Source organism: Chamaea fasciata, unplaced genomic scaffold (genome assembly GCF_029207755.1).
Source record: "Chamaea fasciata isolate MVZ Bird 193981 ecotype frontalis unplaced genomic scaffold, bChaFas1.0.hap1 SCAF_5, whole genome shotgun sequence".
NCBI classification, from domain to species: Eukaryota; Metazoa; Chordata; class Aves; order Passeriformes; family Sylviidae; genus Chamaea; species Chamaea fasciata.
In genome coordinates, this window is record NW_027094090.1 from 7,523,945 (window position 1) to 7,543,735 (window position 19,791).

At 40.9% G+C, this 19,791-nt stretch overlaps 1 protein-coding gene across 3 annotated transcripts in view; it reads right to left on the bottom strand.

The window, feature by feature from the left end:
* Window positions 1-3,754: 3,754 nt before the first annotated feature.
* Window positions 3,755-19,791, bottom strand: part of GRM3 (glutamate metabotropic receptor 3) — a 101,446-nt gene continuing 85,409 nt past the window's right edge. For all 3 annotated transcript variants that reach the window (XM_066182768.1, XM_066182769.1, XM_066182770.1), the window contains 3 exons: window positions 13,350-14,416; window positions 9,648-9,822; window positions 3,755-4,301 (listed from right to left, as the gene is read on the bottom strand). In XM_066182768.1, the coding sequence (XP_066038865.1) occupies window positions 4,228-4,301; window positions 9,648-9,822; window positions 13,350-14,416 (1,316 nt within the window). In that variant the 3' untranslated portion in view covers window positions 3,755-4,227. The remainder of the gene's footprint in view (window positions 4,302-9,647; window positions 9,823-13,349; window positions 14,417-19,791) is intronic.

Genomic DNA, 19,791 nt, shown 5'->3' on the forward strand with positions numbered 1-19,791 from the left:
AGTCTTTCCCCTTGTGTGCTACATTCACTGAATCCCTTGTTTTTATTTCTTGTTAAAGACTTCTGAACCGTGCTGCTTTGGTAAGATGTTAGGGGAGAGGAACAGAAATAAAAGGAAGTCAGGCTCATCCTAGAATATGCAGTGTGACATGCACAGTGACACCCCCGGTCCCCTGGCTGGGTGTGCCCACTCTGAAGTCACGCAGCAGGAACGAGGGACGCACAAGAATAGAGTTGATCACAGGCTGCCATTCTGTTTTGGTTGTTCCTCTGGATCTGTAGAGTAGGAGCTCATCAGGAAGAATTCTCTAAGGTCCGTGTACTGTGAGGCTGCTGCTGTAACAGCACCTAAAAGCCACATCAGGGTTTTGTGATGTGTATTTGCTACCCCATCCTCTTCCTCTTGCAAAATCAGCCCAGCCTGGTCCTACCCTTTTCTTCTTGCAGTAATAAAGCTCAGTTTTGCCTGTGTTTGTGTTGCTGGGAAGCTTTGAGGTGGCTCTGGATAAACAGCTCCTGCCCTTTATCTTGCAGACTTCAGGCATTAATGAGTAGGCAATGCACCATGGACATCAGACTGTATTTGGTGATGTGTTAAGGCTTTGTTTTGGTCTCCTTACTCTAATTGTACTAATTAGGTGAAAGATTGCAGTGGGAATCTCCTTAAACAGACATGAAATTTCTGGATGTGGTCAGGATATTTTGGACATCTTTTTTCTGATTTCTGGAATTTGTTCCATACTGGGAAGACATAATATATTTTAAATAGCTTTTGATTTTTAAATTTGAAAAGGCAGTTCATTTTTAAATTGGTTTGGCTATGAGTGGAACCAGCTGTGTTCAATTAATTAAGGAAAAGCAATCACTTGAAGAAAAAATATTTTGGTTTTCCACAGTTGACTTTGGCCTTGCTTTCAAAATTCATTAGAGATTTAAAAACCAAACAACTCTTCTAGAAAAACCAAACCACCAAAAAACACACCCAAACCTATGAACAAAGACAAAACCCCCACAAACCTTGTGTATTTCAGATTGACCTGCAATAAACTTTTTGAGTCTTACTTACTATTCTGCCAATAAATAAAAAAGTGATCAGTTTTTCACTAACCTTTCTGGAATTGTGATTTTTGTCAGAGAGCTGAGGTACTTGGGACTTCTGAATAAAAACCTAAAGTTTTCTTCAGTCTCCAGTTAGGCATTGTAGATGCTGGGTTAAGCCTTGCTCTCATCTGCAGCATTTCCTCTGATTTCGGCATTTTACTCCCGAGTGTGCGGGGCTCAGAGCAGTGTGGTTACTCTCAAGGCTCACAGTCAGAGTACTTGGGAGGAGCTGTGACAGGGCCCCCTCTTCTTTGAGGTGAATAGCTCAAATTTTTAGATCTCATGGGAGCAATAGACTAGAAAAGGTTTGTACTGTAAACTCAAGTTTTACACAAATGGGTGCAAAATCTATAAACTATTATAAATAGAGAAAGTAAAATAGTGATGTGAGACAACGGCAAAGAAAAAAAAATTTAATTCCCTTTCTTTAAAGTTTTTCAGGCCAGTATGGTGTGGAAAGCCTCTGCTTTGTCATTTTCCTTTTCTGTCCTGCTGTGTTTTGAAACTGGATTACTTCATCAGGCAATACCAAACAATCTGCATCTGTCGACATCCAGTGAAAAATAGTGAAAGGCTTTCAAGACAAAGCCAAATAAAGTACGAGAATGTCAGGAGCATTCAGTGGGGTTGGAAGTCCAGAGCTCTGCATATTTTGGTTATTGGGGTTTTTTTGTATGAAAACCCCACATGCAAGTGGCTTTCAATGCAACTAAGTATTCACAGCAGGTGTTCAGACACAGACACTGGGTCATTTTCTCAATAGTGCTATCAAAATGAATGAAAACTTCGGCACAGTGAGATCCTCACCGGCTATAAATTAACTTCAGTAATGCCAGTTTAGATTCTGGGGCTGGAATTCATCTGACACAATGCCTTAATTTTTAGTGCAAACTCTGTGATCTGAGCAAGCTGTGCTCGCCTTTATTTGGAGAGTTTCATCCCTGCCTGAAGTGTCTGCCTGAGATAAGCCAGGGGAATTATGTGTACTTCCTTCCACTGAGTACAAAAGAAGAGGGATTGACCATCTCAGATGTAGCTGTTTACTTTGTCCTTGTACACAATGAGTGTTGGATGAGGTGCGTTTGACCCTGATTGTGGCTTTCCATAAAAATTGAGAAGAAACTCTCCTCAGCCTAGGCATCTTTAAGAACTCCATAAAGATGAGAAATCATAATTATGGTCAGATATTCTCGCCTTTTGTCACACTGTGATCAGCCTCTTAGTCCACAAAAGAGCACACCAAAATCAGATAAATGTAGCTGCCCAACCTGAGGTGCTTTAAGAGGTCTTGATTTGGAAAGGAAGACTCCTGGCCTGTCAAAACTTGACCCTGGGCCCTGCATCACCGTGGGAAACAAGACTGAAACATCAGGCATGGCAGAGGCTGTGGAGAGGAAGAAGCTGAATGCAGAGCTCTGCCTGTAGGGTGGGCTGACCTATGGCTATTCTGGGGAAAATCACGGGAATTCCTGTTCTGGACAGATCCATGATGCAGAGGCTCAAATGGCTGCCTCTGACATGGAAGTGTTGACATCAAGAGGTTTTTGCTGGTGTACATGGGGATGTTTAGAAAAAACAAGCATCCATCTATGAGAAGGAATTTTAAGAACCTGCATCTTTAATTTTTGCATTCCAAATAACAGCTGCTTCCTTTTGCCAGTTCAGCCCTAAAGGATTTGCAGCTTTCCAGAAATGTGTGAAAATATCTGCAAGTGCAGGAGAATTGGGCTGCAGAGAACATGTACATCCCACACTATGTATCCATAATGTCTGACTTTCAAGCCTCGCTGATGTTGCCTTTGAAGTCAATGAGAATTTTGCTATTGACCTCAGCTGGAATGAGATCAATGGGAACAAGCCCTTAGGTAAATACGCTCAGGCACATTAATCAAAGGTGTGTTTATTTCCTTAATGACTTTTTGGACCTGGCAGAAGAGAGGATTTCAGATTGTTTCAATAGAGTGAGGGCAGCTTTCAGAGTGCAGTTTCAAAAGCTAGACTTTTAAGGTATTGTGCAATTGTCTAAGTAGGTGGTATGTGTGTCTTGAAGCATTTTGTTGGAACGCAAAGGTCACCCCAGAGACGTGTAAATGTCTCCTGCATTTCTCTTTTTTGACTTTCTGGTCTCTGTGGTGCTCCAATTACCTTTTACAGCACTGTTGATGCAGACAAGTTGAACCAGCTTTGTTTTGGCTGGAGGTATTAAACAGTCTTAGCTAATTTTCTGACAGATTTTCTTCCAATCTAATCTAAATTATTTTTGTTTTTATATGCTATTAATCCATTGTATGCATGACAGCATTTAGTTGTGCCAAATGAGTGAACCAGGAATAAATATTTTTTTTCTAATATCTCATTAATATGAAATTAGACATTTTCACTTTTGAAAATTACCCTATATTTTAATAACAGAAAGAGAAATTGAGATGCTTTAATGATGTGGGGGGTTTTTTAAGAAGAGGAAATTTCTGTGACCTTGAAAAAGCATTAATCATAAGCATATATATTGTGATATAGACTTTATAACACAGCACCAACCAACACACAAATACCTGTGTACACACACTCCAGACTTTATATCCTTTTTACCTAACCTCCTTCTCTAGAAAAATGTAATGACCTTGAGAGAGTAAGAAACAAAAATGAAACGATGCTGAAAAACTTTTATCTTTTTATTACTGGTGCCTTTACATTAATACTGCTGTGTTGTGCTGAGAAAACCAATCTGTTACACGTAAGGTAACTGTAATATACAACATAGAAATGCAGTCTAAGTTAATTACAACAAGGAGCTACAAAAAAAATTCGTAGGAAAGAAGTCACCTAACATTGCAACTGTGCTTGCAAGAATCACTCCCTTACTGCAGGACTATGCACATTGTGAACCATGGTTATTTACACGTCTCTTACAACCGTTAACAACAGAAGGGCTAAAATCAGTCTAAAAAGTTCCAGAACGTCACTATATACTGTACAATCCTCAAAAATAATTTATTACACTGTTTCTAAAAAAAGGTACTAATTTTGCTTGGACGTCTTTTGTTTTCTGGTGTTCTCTGGAGTGCACAACATGTGCAAAATTTTGCCTAACAGTCTAAAAACTCAAGAACTGAACCACGAGCCACAATCACAGAGACGAAGTGGTGGAGTCCAGAACTTCCCTCCCGTTGCACACAGTTGGCACGTACATACTGGCAGATGCTGGAAGAGAAAGAGAGGGGAAAATCAACTGACTTCAGGACAGCAAAAAGGGGCAACACAGAGGGTTAGAATTTGTGTTGGTCTGGACCATCTCACCCCATTTAACCAAGGTGCCTAATGAAAAGCCTCTGCCCGTGTCAGCAGCAGAACTGAGGGGGGTGCTGCTTGCACCTCTACAAGGCAACTCAGACCTCAGGCTGCAGCATCTTCTGAAGAAACCTGATTTCACTTTGCAGCCCACTGGGTGCGCAGGAGGTGGTTACACTTCTGCAAGAAACATTGGAATAAAATACCTTTTTTTTATTATTATTTTTTAATGATTCTGTGGCACTGGGTCTCAATTTGTAGGACTTTTTATGGTAGTGTGAATTAATACAACTATAATGGTACTAAAATACCTCACTGGAAAAAAGTGAACCTTTGGATTTTTTGTGTTTTATTGGCAAGAAGTGCTAAGGTCTGATCCTTTGAGCTTTCACATAACTGAAGCGGACATTCATGAAGAAAATATATGTAGTTTTAAATCCGGGAGATAATTTACCATATCAGAATTCTCTGTCAATCATCTTTTAATTAATAAAAATAGGAATTATAAGAATATATTTGGTGAAGAAAATTTTTAATAACTGAATTTAAAAGCAAGATTATTTCTCACCTAATCCCAGAATAATTTCTGCCTATAATACACTTCACTACTAGGAGCTCTGGATCAGGATTCAGTATGCATCCAGAGGTGAGGACCAGATTGTGATAAACTTGTTTACCTGGTATAACATCTTATATATCTGTTTTTCACTGCTTCAGTGGTATTAGGTGACAATTGAATCTAACAATCTGTTTCCAAATGTATTTGTATTTTGAGTGGAGAATATATTACCCTATTCTGCTTAAATCTTGTGGATTTTAATTTAAAAGCAAACTGTCTTGTCCATCTTTGTTAAAATTATCCATTGGTCATCAGGAATGTGTTTTCAGATACCCTGTGACATCTCTGCTCAGGGCACCATGAAGCTGCTTTTTGAAAGATACATTAGGTTAATGGCAGAAGTGACCCAGAGGAATGTGATGCCTCCGTCAAAGAAAACACATGGCAAGCAATGACTTAGTAAACTCAGTCATCTGGTGTAAAAAACAATTTATGCAGCTGACAAGGGCATGCTCAATCTTCCACATCTGGTGCTGGCTGCGCTCTCAGTTGCACGCTGGTTCTGTAAAGATGCTCAGTATAGTTTTTAGAAAAAATTATTCTTTCTTCAAATCAGCTGGTATTTTTCATTCTTTCCTTGACTGAATAAATATTTAATGGGAAACAGATTTGCTTTAACAAAAGAAATGTAGAGGCATCTACTGGACTAACGTACTACTCAGAAGGCAGGACATCTTCCTGAAACAGGAGACCCAAGAACAAGCCCCTCTTCTGGATTAGGTAAATGGAATTTGATCTCTCACAACATGAATGTGTGTTGTGAGTCACAGATGTGGAGCAACTGTTGTATGTAAAAGACTACAAGGCATCATGTCTGTGATTTGTAAAAATTAATTTGTATTTTGTATTCTGGTTTTGTATTCTGTTTTTAACTGAGTATAACGTGGCAGCACAATGACCTAATTTTTTTATTGTTGTTTTTTTTTTAATTTCTACTTTTTGTTAGAGAATAGAAAAATCAGTTCTGCTCAGGAAACCTGATTCAAATCCTTGTTCTACTGCAGTATGGCTACAGGCAAAAGCATTTTGTTTCCATGAACATCAGTCACTTAACCAGAATTTTTTTAGCTTCAGGCTTTTTTTTTTTTTTTGAAGTCCAACACACTGACAAGCATGAATAGCTCAAATACTATGGTAACTGGGTCAGGAGGATATCAAAATTGGACAGAAATATATGGTGGTAGGCGAGAAATGAGTGGTCTCGCCTTTTAAGTTTCCAGGCTTCCTGCACAGCATGCACCTCTCTTCTAGTGCTGGGATGCAGTTATTAACTCTGCTGGGTGGAGCAAAGTGTTCACACCAAGCATCCAGCTCTCCTGAGACAGAACAAAAGACCTTGCTTTTCATTACAGACCTCAGCAGTGTTAATCACTGGCCCTGCAGGGTTCTGAGCTACACTCTGTGTCTTATGGCAGCCGCCGAGGGGTTTCCTGGAATACTGCTGGATATGCAAGAGACACTTCACCTTCATTTTGTGTTGAGACCAAGGACAAAAGTTTGACATCAGCAGAAGTTGGGATTTGGCCCAAGTTGACGCTTTTGATCTCCCTCTTCCTGCCTGTCCCTCATTTTGCTTAGATAATCCAAGGTACAATGCAAGAGGCCAGCACTGCCCATGATGACCTTGCAGCTTTGCCTGCACAGCCAAGAACAGGCAGATCTGAATTTCGTGTCAGTGTGCCACTTAAAATCATAGTCATAGAATATTCTGTCTTGGAAGGGACCCACAAGGGTCATTGAGTCCAATTCCTTGCTGTGCACAGAGGAACCCCAAGAATCACACCATATGCCTGAGAACATTGTCTCTTCTACTCATGCTCACATGGACAGCTGTGAGTTAATTTCAGTTATATCAGGGCTAGTTTGGAGCCAGGCCTGGGAAAATAAATTCAGAGGGAAAAAAAATTTGCCAGTCTGGCTATAAACAGTATGTACACTACTCCTGACCCCTGTGCAGGTCACCTGGAGGAGCTCAGCTCTGTGTGCAGATCTCCATGTGGATGTAACTTGGAAAAATGACATCTGGGTGTAAAAGCTTAGGCTGAATCATGAAGGTGCTTGTGAATTCAGGAGAGTTCTTAGTGAAGTTTCATGGGTGCGGAAGACCATGAAAGAGGAAAATGGAGGAACATCCCAATAGGGAAGACACTGCAGGGGCAGCAGAATTTATGCAGCATGCTGCCAAATGGGAATTCTCAGAACCAAAACCATGTGTATAAATACATACATTTCAAAACATGTCATATACCTAAGCACAGTTTTACCCTGCCTCTATTTGACTTAAATCTATAATCTTTTTTTAGTCCAGACTTCAGCTCTCAAAATGATCAAAGCTAGACACTAACACTTGGACTACCCAACAGCATCATGAGTGTCACCTTTTCTCAGAGTGTTTGACCAGTTTTCGTGGCTCAGGAAGCTGTGTTAAATACTGTCTGTGTGTCACTTGCTGTTTAAGAGCCACTCTGCTCATGGCATTCAAGATTAACGGAGTGAAGAGGTGGTGGCAGACTTGAGATGCAATGGAGGTGGGAATCCATGGAGATAGGAAAAACACTGACCTCTAGAGCTCTGATAATGTATAAAAACTGGCTTTTCAAAGTTACTAGAATGCCCTAGAGCTAATTTTGATGAGTTTGATATTAAGAAGTTTCTGAATTATGAAAATGCCATCGACCAAAATAAAAACAAGCTGACAGCCCCAGGAGTGATGAGTGGAATATTTTAGACAAAGATTAGAACCAGTTTGGATGGCAACATTTTTGTGGAGTTTTACAAATGACTAGTGACTAGTCATAGTTAAGACAAATAATGGAAATTTATTTAAAATAATTTACAAATTAATGGAAGGGAGTAAGGGAAGATTTTTCATCTTGAAAATATTGTCACTGTGATAGACAGTGTTATTTTCCCAAATAATTGTCCTAGATAGAAACTGTAGGGCTGTTTCCCTTGTGTGTGATGGACCTTTTAGCCCTACTTCTATGTCTTTCTATGTTCTTAAAAGCACAGCAAGGTGAGCAGCCCTGATTCAATTACGTGTCAGCAGTAAAAGTAAATAACTGCAGCAACCTTTCCGAACAATGAAGAGTAAGAGATTGTAGGTCTGGATTTTTATGCTTTTCTTAATGTCCTCAAGCTGTTTGCAAGCCTGAAAATGCCGGTTTTAGTGTGAAGATGTGCACTGCGGACATCTCTCACACGTGTTATCACGCACACGTGTTATCCAGCCATTAAAATAAAAATATCAAAATCCAAAATGCAATCCAGGATCCAGTACAAAGTATTTATGAATCAAAATTATTTCTGACTAAGCTCATTCCATAGCATGAGAGTATTAAAAAACTTGGAAAGACCACTTATATAAAATTGATAAGGAACGAGAAGAATCTTACGGGACTTTCATTTCACCAAGGAACCACACTTCTAAGAGTTTTTGGGAATTGATTGGTCTTTTAGGAGTGTTCAGCACTTCAGGCACATAGTGCCATCTCATCAAGTTTCCCAAAATAACAAGGAGTGTTTGCTCTCTGGTGTCAGGACTGGATGCAGTCCTGACTGATGGCACTGGGGACCTATAGAACCATATGGGCTCTTAAGGGACCCTGGGCATTCTTGCACAGTGTGTTTTGGGATGGGAGAGCCAGGGATGGCTGGGATGCCTTCACTTCCTAATCCCTGCTAATGTGATGCACAGCAGTTACTGAGTTACAGTTACTCCTATGCTCTGTCTGAAACCTGAAGTACCTAAGCTTTTGAGAAAATTTTGAAATTTAAATGACACTCAAAAACCTCAGGCTAGGTTATTGTGGACTTTCTGGAGCCTTGCTCTGTGTCCCCCCATTTCCTCTTTTCTTATTCTCTTTCTCTTTATAGTTGTAGTGTGCTTTTCAATTCGATTTCCAGGGTGGACATGCTGTCCAGAGAGCTCTGTGAATGGGGTGCTGTGTGCTCCCATCCTTGATGGTTAAGTTAGTTAAGTTAGACAAAGAAAACAACCCAAACAAATATACAGGTGACCAATTTTTTTTTCTGTAATCCATAAAACTCTCTGATCAACTCGCCTAGAAAAGAAGCCTCAAAACAAAATCACAACTGTGAACCTGCTTGTGATGAAGAGAGTGAAGATGAAGGAAGGAAGGGTATCAGAGCAAATGAGTTGTCCTTGCAACAGAACACTGATTGCATTTCCAGGCTGTGGCACTGACAAAGGCTATTGATCATGGTCTGCATACAGATGCAGTTTATGGCATCCCTTGGATGCATTTTCTGCAGACTTGGAGCCTTTCCTTATAATGCAGGTGATGAGCCATTGAGAGCACGCTGCGTTGTGGCCCAGATCCTGTCAGCTTGCTGCTCTGACAGGAATACTCCAAGGCAATCTGCTCCTGTCACACTGCCAGAGCCACAGTGAGACACAGGCTCTGCTTGGTGTGTGCGGCAGGCTGCAGTCAGTGCCTGCCAAAAAACTTTCTGCTGATTTCAGTGAGCTTCAGAGCAGACTCCCATGTGAGGGGGATGAGTTTTCCTCTCCAGACACAAAGGAAACGATGCTTTCACAGGGTTACATGGTTCAGCCAACCTTGTCTTTACCCGAACTCACCATAGCCCCACAGAAAGGTGGCAGCCTTGTTACTTACACTGGGAGTAAGTGGTCCCGGTCCCACTGACGCTGAACCTGTTGAGGTGGAGTCTGTGAGTGACCACGTTCTTCTGGGGCTGGAAAAGGATGATGTGCACCTTGGGTGCAAACAAGCAGCCCAGCACAACAAAGCCACTGAGACTCACAGAGATGCACATGGTGGTGGTTTGCACCTAGGAGAGAGTGGGCACAAAGCACTGTGTTTCAGTATGGAAAGCTCTGAAATGCAAAATATTAGAAACATTAGTACATAACAGCACGAACCACAGTCCTGCGGGTTTGCCGTGGTGCAGGCTGGTGTGAACCTCTGTTGCATCTTTATCATCCACAATCCCAGTATCATGGGAATGAGGTGCTGGTGGTGCCCTGTGTCTCTGCATGTCAGGGAGAGGTTGACTGAGTGTGTTCTCCCTCATTTTAGTACAGAAAGGATAGATATGCTCTCTTTCTCTCCTACTTTTGATCTTTAACTTGATGAGAGAACCCTCTGTAATGCTTGTCATGCAGTGTCTAAGCAATGTTGGCTGCAGTGGGGACCAGCTCAAACACAGTGTACATTATGTGGGTTTACATCAGGTGTCTCATGCGAAGCATCTATCTGAAAACCAGCTTAGTCTCTAGCTCCAGTCCTAATCAGAGAACTTGAGCTAGCCCTTGCAGAAATATAGGTGTGATTTGGAGTAAAGATAATATCTGGTGACTGTTTTCAGACTGGGTATGAAAGGTGTCCTGATTTTGAGACATCAGTTTTTGGGCTCAGAAATGAATTGTTTGTAAGGCTGCGGGATTTTAGAATAGTTGCCTTGGGGCATTTGTTAGCGTAGCTTTGCTGGCACTGTCTATCTTTTATCCTTTTTACTCAATAGTATAACTTGGTGCCAGTTTACTGCCTCATTTTCAGTCTATATTCTTTTCTTCCAAGCAGATTCCTTAATTAAGATGTTGAATTAAACTGCTTTAAACTCTACTGCTTAATTTGAATGATTATACATCTACGGCTCATTTTTCCTTAGTTATACTTCTGCAGTTCTTTGAGATTAGTCTTCTTCCATGGCAATGCTTCTCATATCTCCTTGTCAGAAATAATCACTGCAAATTGGAAAATAGAGTAGGGAATGGACATTGTTGCTTTACATATATACTGAGCACAATTGATGTTTTGTCATCAATGAGGATAATTAATATGATCATTTAATAATCACTCTTTGCATGATGTGGATGTTGCAAGCACCATGAAATGTGCTCAGCCTTCACAGGGTGAGTGAACATGGAAGATCCTACAGAGCCTGTATGAGAAAGGAACACCTCAGCTTCACATTCTCCTTCATCTCTCTGCATTTTGTCCACAGACCTATGCTGTCAGGTCAGGTAGATATTGAACTGAGTGCTGTATGGGTGTGTGACAAGACAGGAGTTTTCTTATAAAACAGGAGTAAATGAAGCTACCTTTATTTTCATTAGTTTCAAGTTATGTTTTTTTCACTATCAAAGCTCACTTCCCCCACCCTGCTTTTCCTAGGGTTTGTGCTGCCTGGAGCAGCTCAGCTGTGCTGGCATAATTATACACTCAATCAATTAAATGATTTAGGTTAAAAATAGCTCCGTCCCACAGGGTTCCTTTTAATTCAGGTCACTCCAGTGGTTCAGTGTGTAACCTGGCCTCACAGACTGGAGTGGTGTGCTGGCAGAGGGAAGGAATTCCCACTAGACCATGTGTTACGCATAGGCACATGGAGAACAGGGAGGTGATTTGAGACAGCCAGCACAGCTTCACCAAGGGCTATGGATGTCATTAATATGGAATTCTGTAAAGCCTTTGATAGGTGCCCCCCAGCACCACTCTGTCTAAACTGGAGAGATGTGGATTTGATGGGTGAACTGTTAGATGAATCAGAAATTGGTTGGATGGTCACATCCAGAGGACAATGGCTCAGAGTCCTGATGGGCATCAGTGACAAAGTGGTGTCCTTCAGGTGTCCATATTTGGACCAGTGTTAAGCAATGTCATCATAAATGACATAGATGAAGGGATCAAGTGTATCCTCAGAAAATTTTCAGGTATCTCCAGGCTGAGTGGGGCTGTTTCTAAGACTGTTTCTAGGTGATTCCACCAGACTAGGGCTACACTAGGATGGCACAAGTTGATTCAGAGGCAACATGTGACACTGCATGTAAACTAAATATGGGCTTTTCAAAGGAACCACAGAAGTGTAGACTTGTCATGGAAGTCTATCGAAAAGATGTTAAAAGCATTTTCTGCTGATTTTGTAGTACTTGAGTTGGTTTATTTGGGACCTTGTATATAAATTCAGTGCTTACAAGTGGTTTTGAAAACTCCACTCAGGAGATAAGGCAGTAAAATTCTGCTTGAACAATCAAGTCATGCTTCTCTTGGCCATTACTTGTCTGTACTGCCCACTCATGTGACTGTCTGCACTGATATTTCCCTCCTTCTGTGTCTGTCTTCCTGATTGCTTTGGGTGTCCTGAGCTGTTCCCTAGTGCCTTCCTTAAACTTTTCCTTCATTAGCTTCAATCCATTAGTTGCTATTCTAACTTCTCCTGAGACTGAAAAATCCCTTCCTCTCGTTTTGTTGCCTTGAAATTATTTATGGTCTGTGATCACGTCTCTCTGGGTTTACTCTTGTCTAGACTAAATATATTTAGCTCTTTTACTGTCACTCTGCATGTCTCACTGCGTCATTTGTTACTTATCTTTGTTTTCTAGAGGTTTTCAGTACATTTCCTAGGCTGAGTAAAATAGTACTAAATATATTGTTCCAGGGTGACCACACCAAAAAAATGTTAAGTGACATTATTAGCTCCACAGTTTTATATGCTATTTAATGTACCCACTATTGGCAATAAAACCCCCCTAAGGTAATCTACCTTTCTTCTGGGCAGAAAGTTGAACTAATTCTCTGCAAACTGCTGCAAGGGCCAACTCCCACAGTCACTTCTCACATTGTAATAACTGTGAGATTTCCAGTGGAGCAGATCTGAGTCTTTTTTTCTGAGACAATTTCCTTCTGTTCAAAAATATGATTTTATTGAACTTGAAGCTTTACAACACTATCTGACAATTTAAACAGTTTAATGTATCTAAAGTTTGCTGGTGAAGGCTGACCAATACTTGCTGCTCAGTGAGGTATGTGTTTTATAAAGTGCAGAAAGAATAAAAAGTTCAGTATTTAAGTAGGAGATTTGTTGAAATTTTTAAAAACCCTGTTTCAAAGGAAGTTTTGAAATTCTATCCCTATATTTTTTACTTGGAAGGAAATACCATGTTTTAACATCAGATTCTTTTGCAGAAGAAGACTGGTTAGTACAGATTTTATTTTAAGCTCAATTTCTCCCAAATAACTCATTATGACTAATTTTAGGTCATGAACTACTGGGTTTTTCTGTTAGGACTGTGACTTCAGATAGTGATGAACCCAAATGAATACTTAATGCCTATGTTATCCCTCTATTGCAATCAGACTAACAGTATTAATCCCTTCCAGCTCTGACTGCACATGCTCTTTTTGAAATGAGACCACCTTTCTTAGAAGTAAGCCAAAATCTGATAACATAGAAAGAGAACTTGTTTGCAAGGGACCCAGGGCACAAAAGAAGTGAGAAAAAGCCTTTAGTGAATGCTGACATGGTCCTCTGAAGTGTTGTATATGATTTATGGAAACAGATGCCCAAAGACTTACTCTGTAGTCACTGGATGTCACATAAAATATAGGGAGGAAGGCCAGCCAAATGATGCACGTTGTGTACATTGTGAAACCGATAAACTTGGCTTCGTTGAAGTTCTCTGGACATTTCCTTGTTTTGAAGGCATAGACAGTGCATAAAACCACGAGGATGACATCATATGTCAAGGACATTAACATACTGGAATCTTTGACATTGCATTTCAGGATGACCGTCTCTCTCTTCTCAGGAAGCGTGTACCGCCTGGTGCCCGGCGCCTCCAGGATGAGCCACACAGACACCACCACCACCTGCACCAGAATGAGACTCAGGCAGATGAACACCTGAGAGCTGGGGCTGATGAACTTGGGCCTCTGAGCACCGTTCTTTACACCATCAAATATCCTGGCAATGCAGTTCGTTTTTGTCAGGAGGGCGGAGTAGCAGACGGCGAAAGAACTTCCCAGCCCCAAACGGCGGAGGGTGCAGATGGCTGGGGAAGGCTTGGCTATGAAGAAGAAAGTCATGCTGTAAGACAGGAAGACCCCAAAGAGCAATATGTAGCACAGTTCACGGCCAGAGGCTTTGACCAGGGGTGTGTTGTTGTGCTTGATGAACACTCCAATGACCATGAAAGTACAAATAAAGCCCAGGCATGCGATGGTAACGGGACCTATTGCCCAAGCATCTTCCCACTTGATGTAGTCTTCTGGTAGGTCATAGCAGCCAGTCAGGTCAGCCGTGGGCCATTTTCCAGGCCCACAGTCTGCACAAGTGAATTCATCAGCCAGGTACTCATAAGTTTCACAGGGAATACAAATCCAACAGCAGACGTCTCCTGGTTGCATATTCTTCATCTCATTAGGAGCGCAGGGGTCGCTGCACTGGGACACAGGGACAGAGCTCCTGGACCAGTGGATGGAGTCCACCTCCAGTGACAAAGTTTCTGCCCACTGACCAACCTTCACGTAGGAGTACCTGTCTCCAGTGAACTGGAAATTGAACACGTTGTATCGTCCTATCCCATCTCCATAGGCATCAAATTTGACCATACTGTCTGCATCATTGGGAGGGTTGAATGGAGCTGTGGGGAAAAAAAAAAAAGAAAAAAAAAAGAAAAAAAGAAATTAAAAAAAAAAAAAAAGAGAAAGAGAGAAATGTTATTACCAAAGCTGCATATGATTTTTTATATCCCTTTGGCAAACACAGGCACCTGACAGCTTATAGACTACAATTCAGTTGTCAACAGGTATGTCAAGAGGTTTGTGTCTGTCTCAGGTTTGAACTTGGAAGAAGAGCTCAGATAATGGAACTCTATTTCACTTCACATTTATAAATCTAAGATGACCAATGTCCTTACTTTATTTTGTCCTGGATACAAATCTGTTCTCTAATTAATTTCTCCCTGTATGCATCACTGCTGTCTCTCACATTTTCTCTTGAAAGAAAGAGGTTTGCTTCTGAGTCTCAGTGTTTTTTGGTGAAACTTGTCTGCCATGATATAAGAAAAATTAAATGGTCAGGCCATTAAATGTCAGTTTTGATGCCAACAGTCTGGAATGCAATTGAATAAAGGATTCATTTTTAGGATGATGGAGAAGTAACTGTGAAGTCCTCAACAATTTCTTACTATGTCTTTTTCTCTTCTCACTGTGTTGTAGGCAGTTTTGAATCTCTTTTATTTTGCTTCAGTTTTACCAGTTTCTGATATTTCTTGTATGGTCTGAGGTCCCCAACACATGCTGCGTCGGTCCTGTATCTTGTTTGGCAAACAGATGAAAAAACCACGAGCTGGATCTGGGACCTTCTGTAAAATCAATATTGTAACACTTCTAACTAGCAAACTCTGGAGAGTTTTTTTGTTTTTCCTCCAGCTGAGGCTTATCCAGGGAATGAAGAAATATTAAAAATCTGGGAGGAAATTGCATTTACCATGTGATTTATTGGTCATTTGCTGTAGCATCAAAGGTAAAAAGCTTTACAGTCAGGAAGCAAAAGGATTATTTTTACCATTGATGAACAATAAAAGTGATTTTATTTCCCAGTGTCTTTGGCCATTGAAGTGGTTCCACTGTCATTACTGGAATAAATCTCTTTCCCTGCCTCTGTGCCCCTGCTGTGCTTGAATTCGAGCAATATTGTATAAGGATGTAATACCCTCCTCCACTTCTATCTCCAGATACTTTGGATTTCTTGTGGTAGATTTATTTAGCTTCTTTAAAACACTGAGGGTGACTTCTTTCACCTTTATTCCTGAAGAGCATTACCTTATTTTGCAGTACTCTGGCTAAGATCAGTAAAAGGGACACTGGGTTTTGGCACAGAAGCCCCAGCTGGAGGGTTGAAATTGTGATCTGCACATCCTCAGGTGCTGCACTTGCAGTGCATTTCTTTGCCAACTTTCTGCTTCTTGCAGGGCAAAGTTTGAATATAGTTTACAGCCACCTATACTCTCTTGAGTCAAGACTCTTCTTGTTCTCATACCTGCCCTCTCCTGCTCCTTCCCACTTCAGCTGTGTCAGCCACAGTGGTGGACAGCCTTGGTTTGCAGCATTGCAGAGTCATGGAATTACAGAATAATTCAGGTAGGAAGGGGCCACCAGTGGGGCTCTCTGATCCAACCCTCCTGCTCAAGCAGGGCCATCCCAGAGCACATGGCACAGGATTCATCCAGACATGTCTGGAATATCTCCAGTGAGGGAGGCTCCATACCCTCTCAGGAAACCTGTTCCAGTGCTAGGTCACTGCACATAAAAGAAATCCTTCCTTATGTTCATGAGCTTCAGTTTCTGTCCTTTGCCTCTGTCTTATTGCCACTGAGAAGACCCTGGCTCCCTTCAGACATCCACATACACTCCCCTAAACTGTGGACTCCATGAAGCCCCCTCTCAGTTGTGTCTTCTAAAGGCTGAAAGAGCCCAGCTCCCTCAGCCTTTCCCCATAACACAGATGATGCAGCCCCCTATCATCTTTGCACCCCTCTGCTGGACTTGCCCCAGGAGCTCCATGTCTTTCTTGTACTGCACTAATTAGGACTGGGTATCCCAGGAACTTGTAAGAAGTTTATTTTATCTTTTTTTTTTGGTCACTGTTGGTGTCTAATTGTAACGCTCTGTAGTCCAACAAGACCTCTGAGAGCACAAAAATGAAGATCAGCATAATCCTCCTCCAAATGGCCAGTCCTGCTGGAAGTGACATGCTCTAAATTAAACAGGTAGATTAATTCAAAATATAGGTCAACAAGAAGAATATTAAGCAGCTTTCCTCCTCTCCCTTCTCCCCCTCATGCACAGGCATGCAAACTCCCTCATCCAGGAGCAGCATTAAAACAAAATCATAATGCAGCACTTAACAGCTCCTCAATAATGTGCTGTCATTGCCAGTGTCTTCTTTCATTATTCATAACACTTATACAGATTGTAGAAGCTGTTAACACAGCAGCCCAGCTTTAAGAACCAGTTTATTCACTTCAGTGTTATCCAGGCCACCCCCTGAGGTGGGCTGAGAGCCTGTCACTGCTGCTGGCTCCAGTGCAGCTGCCGGTCAGGAACACAAACTGCCAACTGGTTGTTTGACATCTTCTGTCAAGTGCATACCTTGAAGGCCACAAGCACCCCAGTGCAAGTTACCGGGGCGTCTGAACCACCAGCACTTTTCAGGAAAGAATTCCCTGTGTGTAGCATATTTAACAAATTCTTATAGAAGTTCTCATAGAATATTTGTCATTTAAATAGAGCAAAGTATTTTCCTTAGACTTTGTGGGTAAGTCCAGAAGGCAAAGCAGGTAATCTCACACAGAGTTAGCTTGAAGTTCAAGTATAATTGCCTTCCACAGGGCTGTTCCCACGCTACAAGAAACAAAAGATTTTTGTAGGACAACATGTTCTAAGTTAACCAAAGCTTGTAGCTTGAAACATTCATTTTTAGTGGCTGCTGATAGAGGAAAATAAATCACCCTCTTTCCGATGGAAAGGATGAAATCATTTAACCAAACAATGATGTATTAAATTATGGTATGGTGAGCCAAAGCCTACAAATGAGCCCACTGGGTGGCAGCAATTAATATACCCACTGATTACATATAAAATCACTAAGGCATTTTAGTGTGTCATTTATCACCACGTTCTAGATCCTGTAGGATCACTTCCAAGAAGTCATGTTTTCACAAAATATGATGTAATAATAATCATAAAATTAAGATGCTTATAGGCAAGAAAGATGCTTATCACAAGAAAGCAGGACCTTATGTTTTAGAGTAAAAATAACAGTTTTTGCAAATTGGTTTTCCCAGAGATGATGTCAGGCTGTCATAAATCACTCTGCAAATTTTTTTTTTTATGCCTCAGTTTTGAGAGGAAACCTATAATCTTTATAGCAGGTATTTCTGGCAGGTCTATTTCAGAGTTGTAGCTCAACTCTTTGCATTCATCCCTTGGGAGGAGACAGACAAGTGTTTCTGGATCTCATCAGCTGCTATCTAAGAGGCTGAGTGACAATACGAACTTTGCCTCCTTTGAGCCTTTGAATCTTGTCCTTCCCTTGCACTTCATGAAATGAATTAGCCCTGTGTAAAGTAGTTATACAAGAGGAATTTTGTAAAAGGAGTTATCAAGGAAAAGAAAGGATAATTCAAAAAGACTGATAGCAGTGATGTTTTGTGTTCCAGCTTGCAGCATTTCAGCAATGAAGATGCAACAGCAGTGACATTTATAAGAGCAGGAGGGCAGAAGACAGAAATCTTTGGAACCCTGGTGCAGGCAGCTCAGCTTTGTCAGCTCCCTGGAGAAATCCTACTGGAGGAGAGGATTCCATTGTGCAAGTGGAGGACAAACTTCTTCAGCTTCAGATAAGAGAGGAATAACTGCAGATTTATGGCTGTTTTAGTAGCAGATACGGATAAGAACATAAAATAACATCATAGCTTTTATGTAGTGAATTATGTCATTTGTTTCCATCTTCTTAAGTGGGATCAATTTTTCCAACAGTCACATACCTTGCAAAAGTGTGCTTATCTGCTGTTGGAAGCAGGTGAGTTGCTTTTATTAAGAAATCTTTAATATTTTTGATGTCAATGATGTACAGATCTTGGTGACATGAAAAATTTCAGAAAGAAGGTTCTGAAGGGGAGATTTATCTTTGGGCAAAGCCTTTATTTGAAGAGGTATGAGGAATATATTTAAATACTTCTAATTCTGCACATTGCCTCAGTTGAGTGAAAAATACTCTAGGATTTTTTAACAATGAGATGAGGAAAACAAAGCAGTTTTCATCCTAATTAGGCACTGGAAATTTTTTAGGAGGCTGAGCAGCCTAGGGAAAGATGTGTGTCATCTTAACTGGCTTGGAACCAGACCAGGTTTTGTTTGTCAGCAACATCTTTGGGCCAGGAAGGCTGTTTTGCACAGTCTCACATGTTTGGCACAGATTTGAGTGTGTGGATGTTGTCCTTTAGAAAACATCCTCAGTAACACCTCCTGGTAGGAATGACTACAGATATCCCTACATCTAAGAACATTCTTCATGTCCACTAAAACATATCTGTTCTGTGTTTGCCGAGTGATTTCTTTCTAAAGGAGGTATAGATCACAGAGGCACAGCTCACTAGCTAGCAGGGAATTCATTATTAGCAAGGCTTGATGAAAGGACTGCAATTCTTCAGCTTGGCAGTTGGCAAAGCTGGGAGATTTCATGTGGTTCGGAAAGAGATATAAAAAGGACTATTAGGTGCACAGAAGGTACCTTTTTCCACAACTTGTTGGCCCAAAAGCCTATGAGGAGATTAAATAGATGATTAAATAGAAATGGAAAAGTAAAGTGGGAACAGGCTGGGGTTTCTGAAAAGTTGAATAAAAGCTCCATAGTCTCACTAGATGGTGCTGCAAAAGCTCCAAACATCTGATTTAAGACGGAAAAATAAGACATTTTTATGTAACAGAAAAATACATTTTTAAATTCCCCCCTACTCTTCCTGTTACATATCCAGGGCAATGCCTTTCAAAACACTTTAACAAAGAGCCTAGATAATAATATAACAGGATATGGTGTGTTTGCCCAACAGCCTCATCTGTGTATGATGCCTTATCTTGAAAACTATCAGAAAAGACCCGGAGAATGCACATTTCTTTTCATTCACTTTTATTTTTACCTCAATATGGCCTGTTGAGGTCAAAGTGACTTATTTCTGCTTGGCTGAACATTTAGACCGAGCAGCGGAAACCTGATGCACCCACTCCTGTTTCTGCTTCAGCACAGTGCAGCTGGTTTTATACCTGATTGACAGAAGGCACATTGAAATTTGGCAATTTAAAAGATAGTATGGGGAGAGATCAGAGTGAAGTGACACTAGATGGTACCTCTTCATAATTAACAAAATGCTGGTTTCTACAGAGACAAGCAGTCACTTTTAACCTCTGCACCACTCCTCTGGATGTGTTTGGGTCTGCAGTGTTGCTTCTTCTC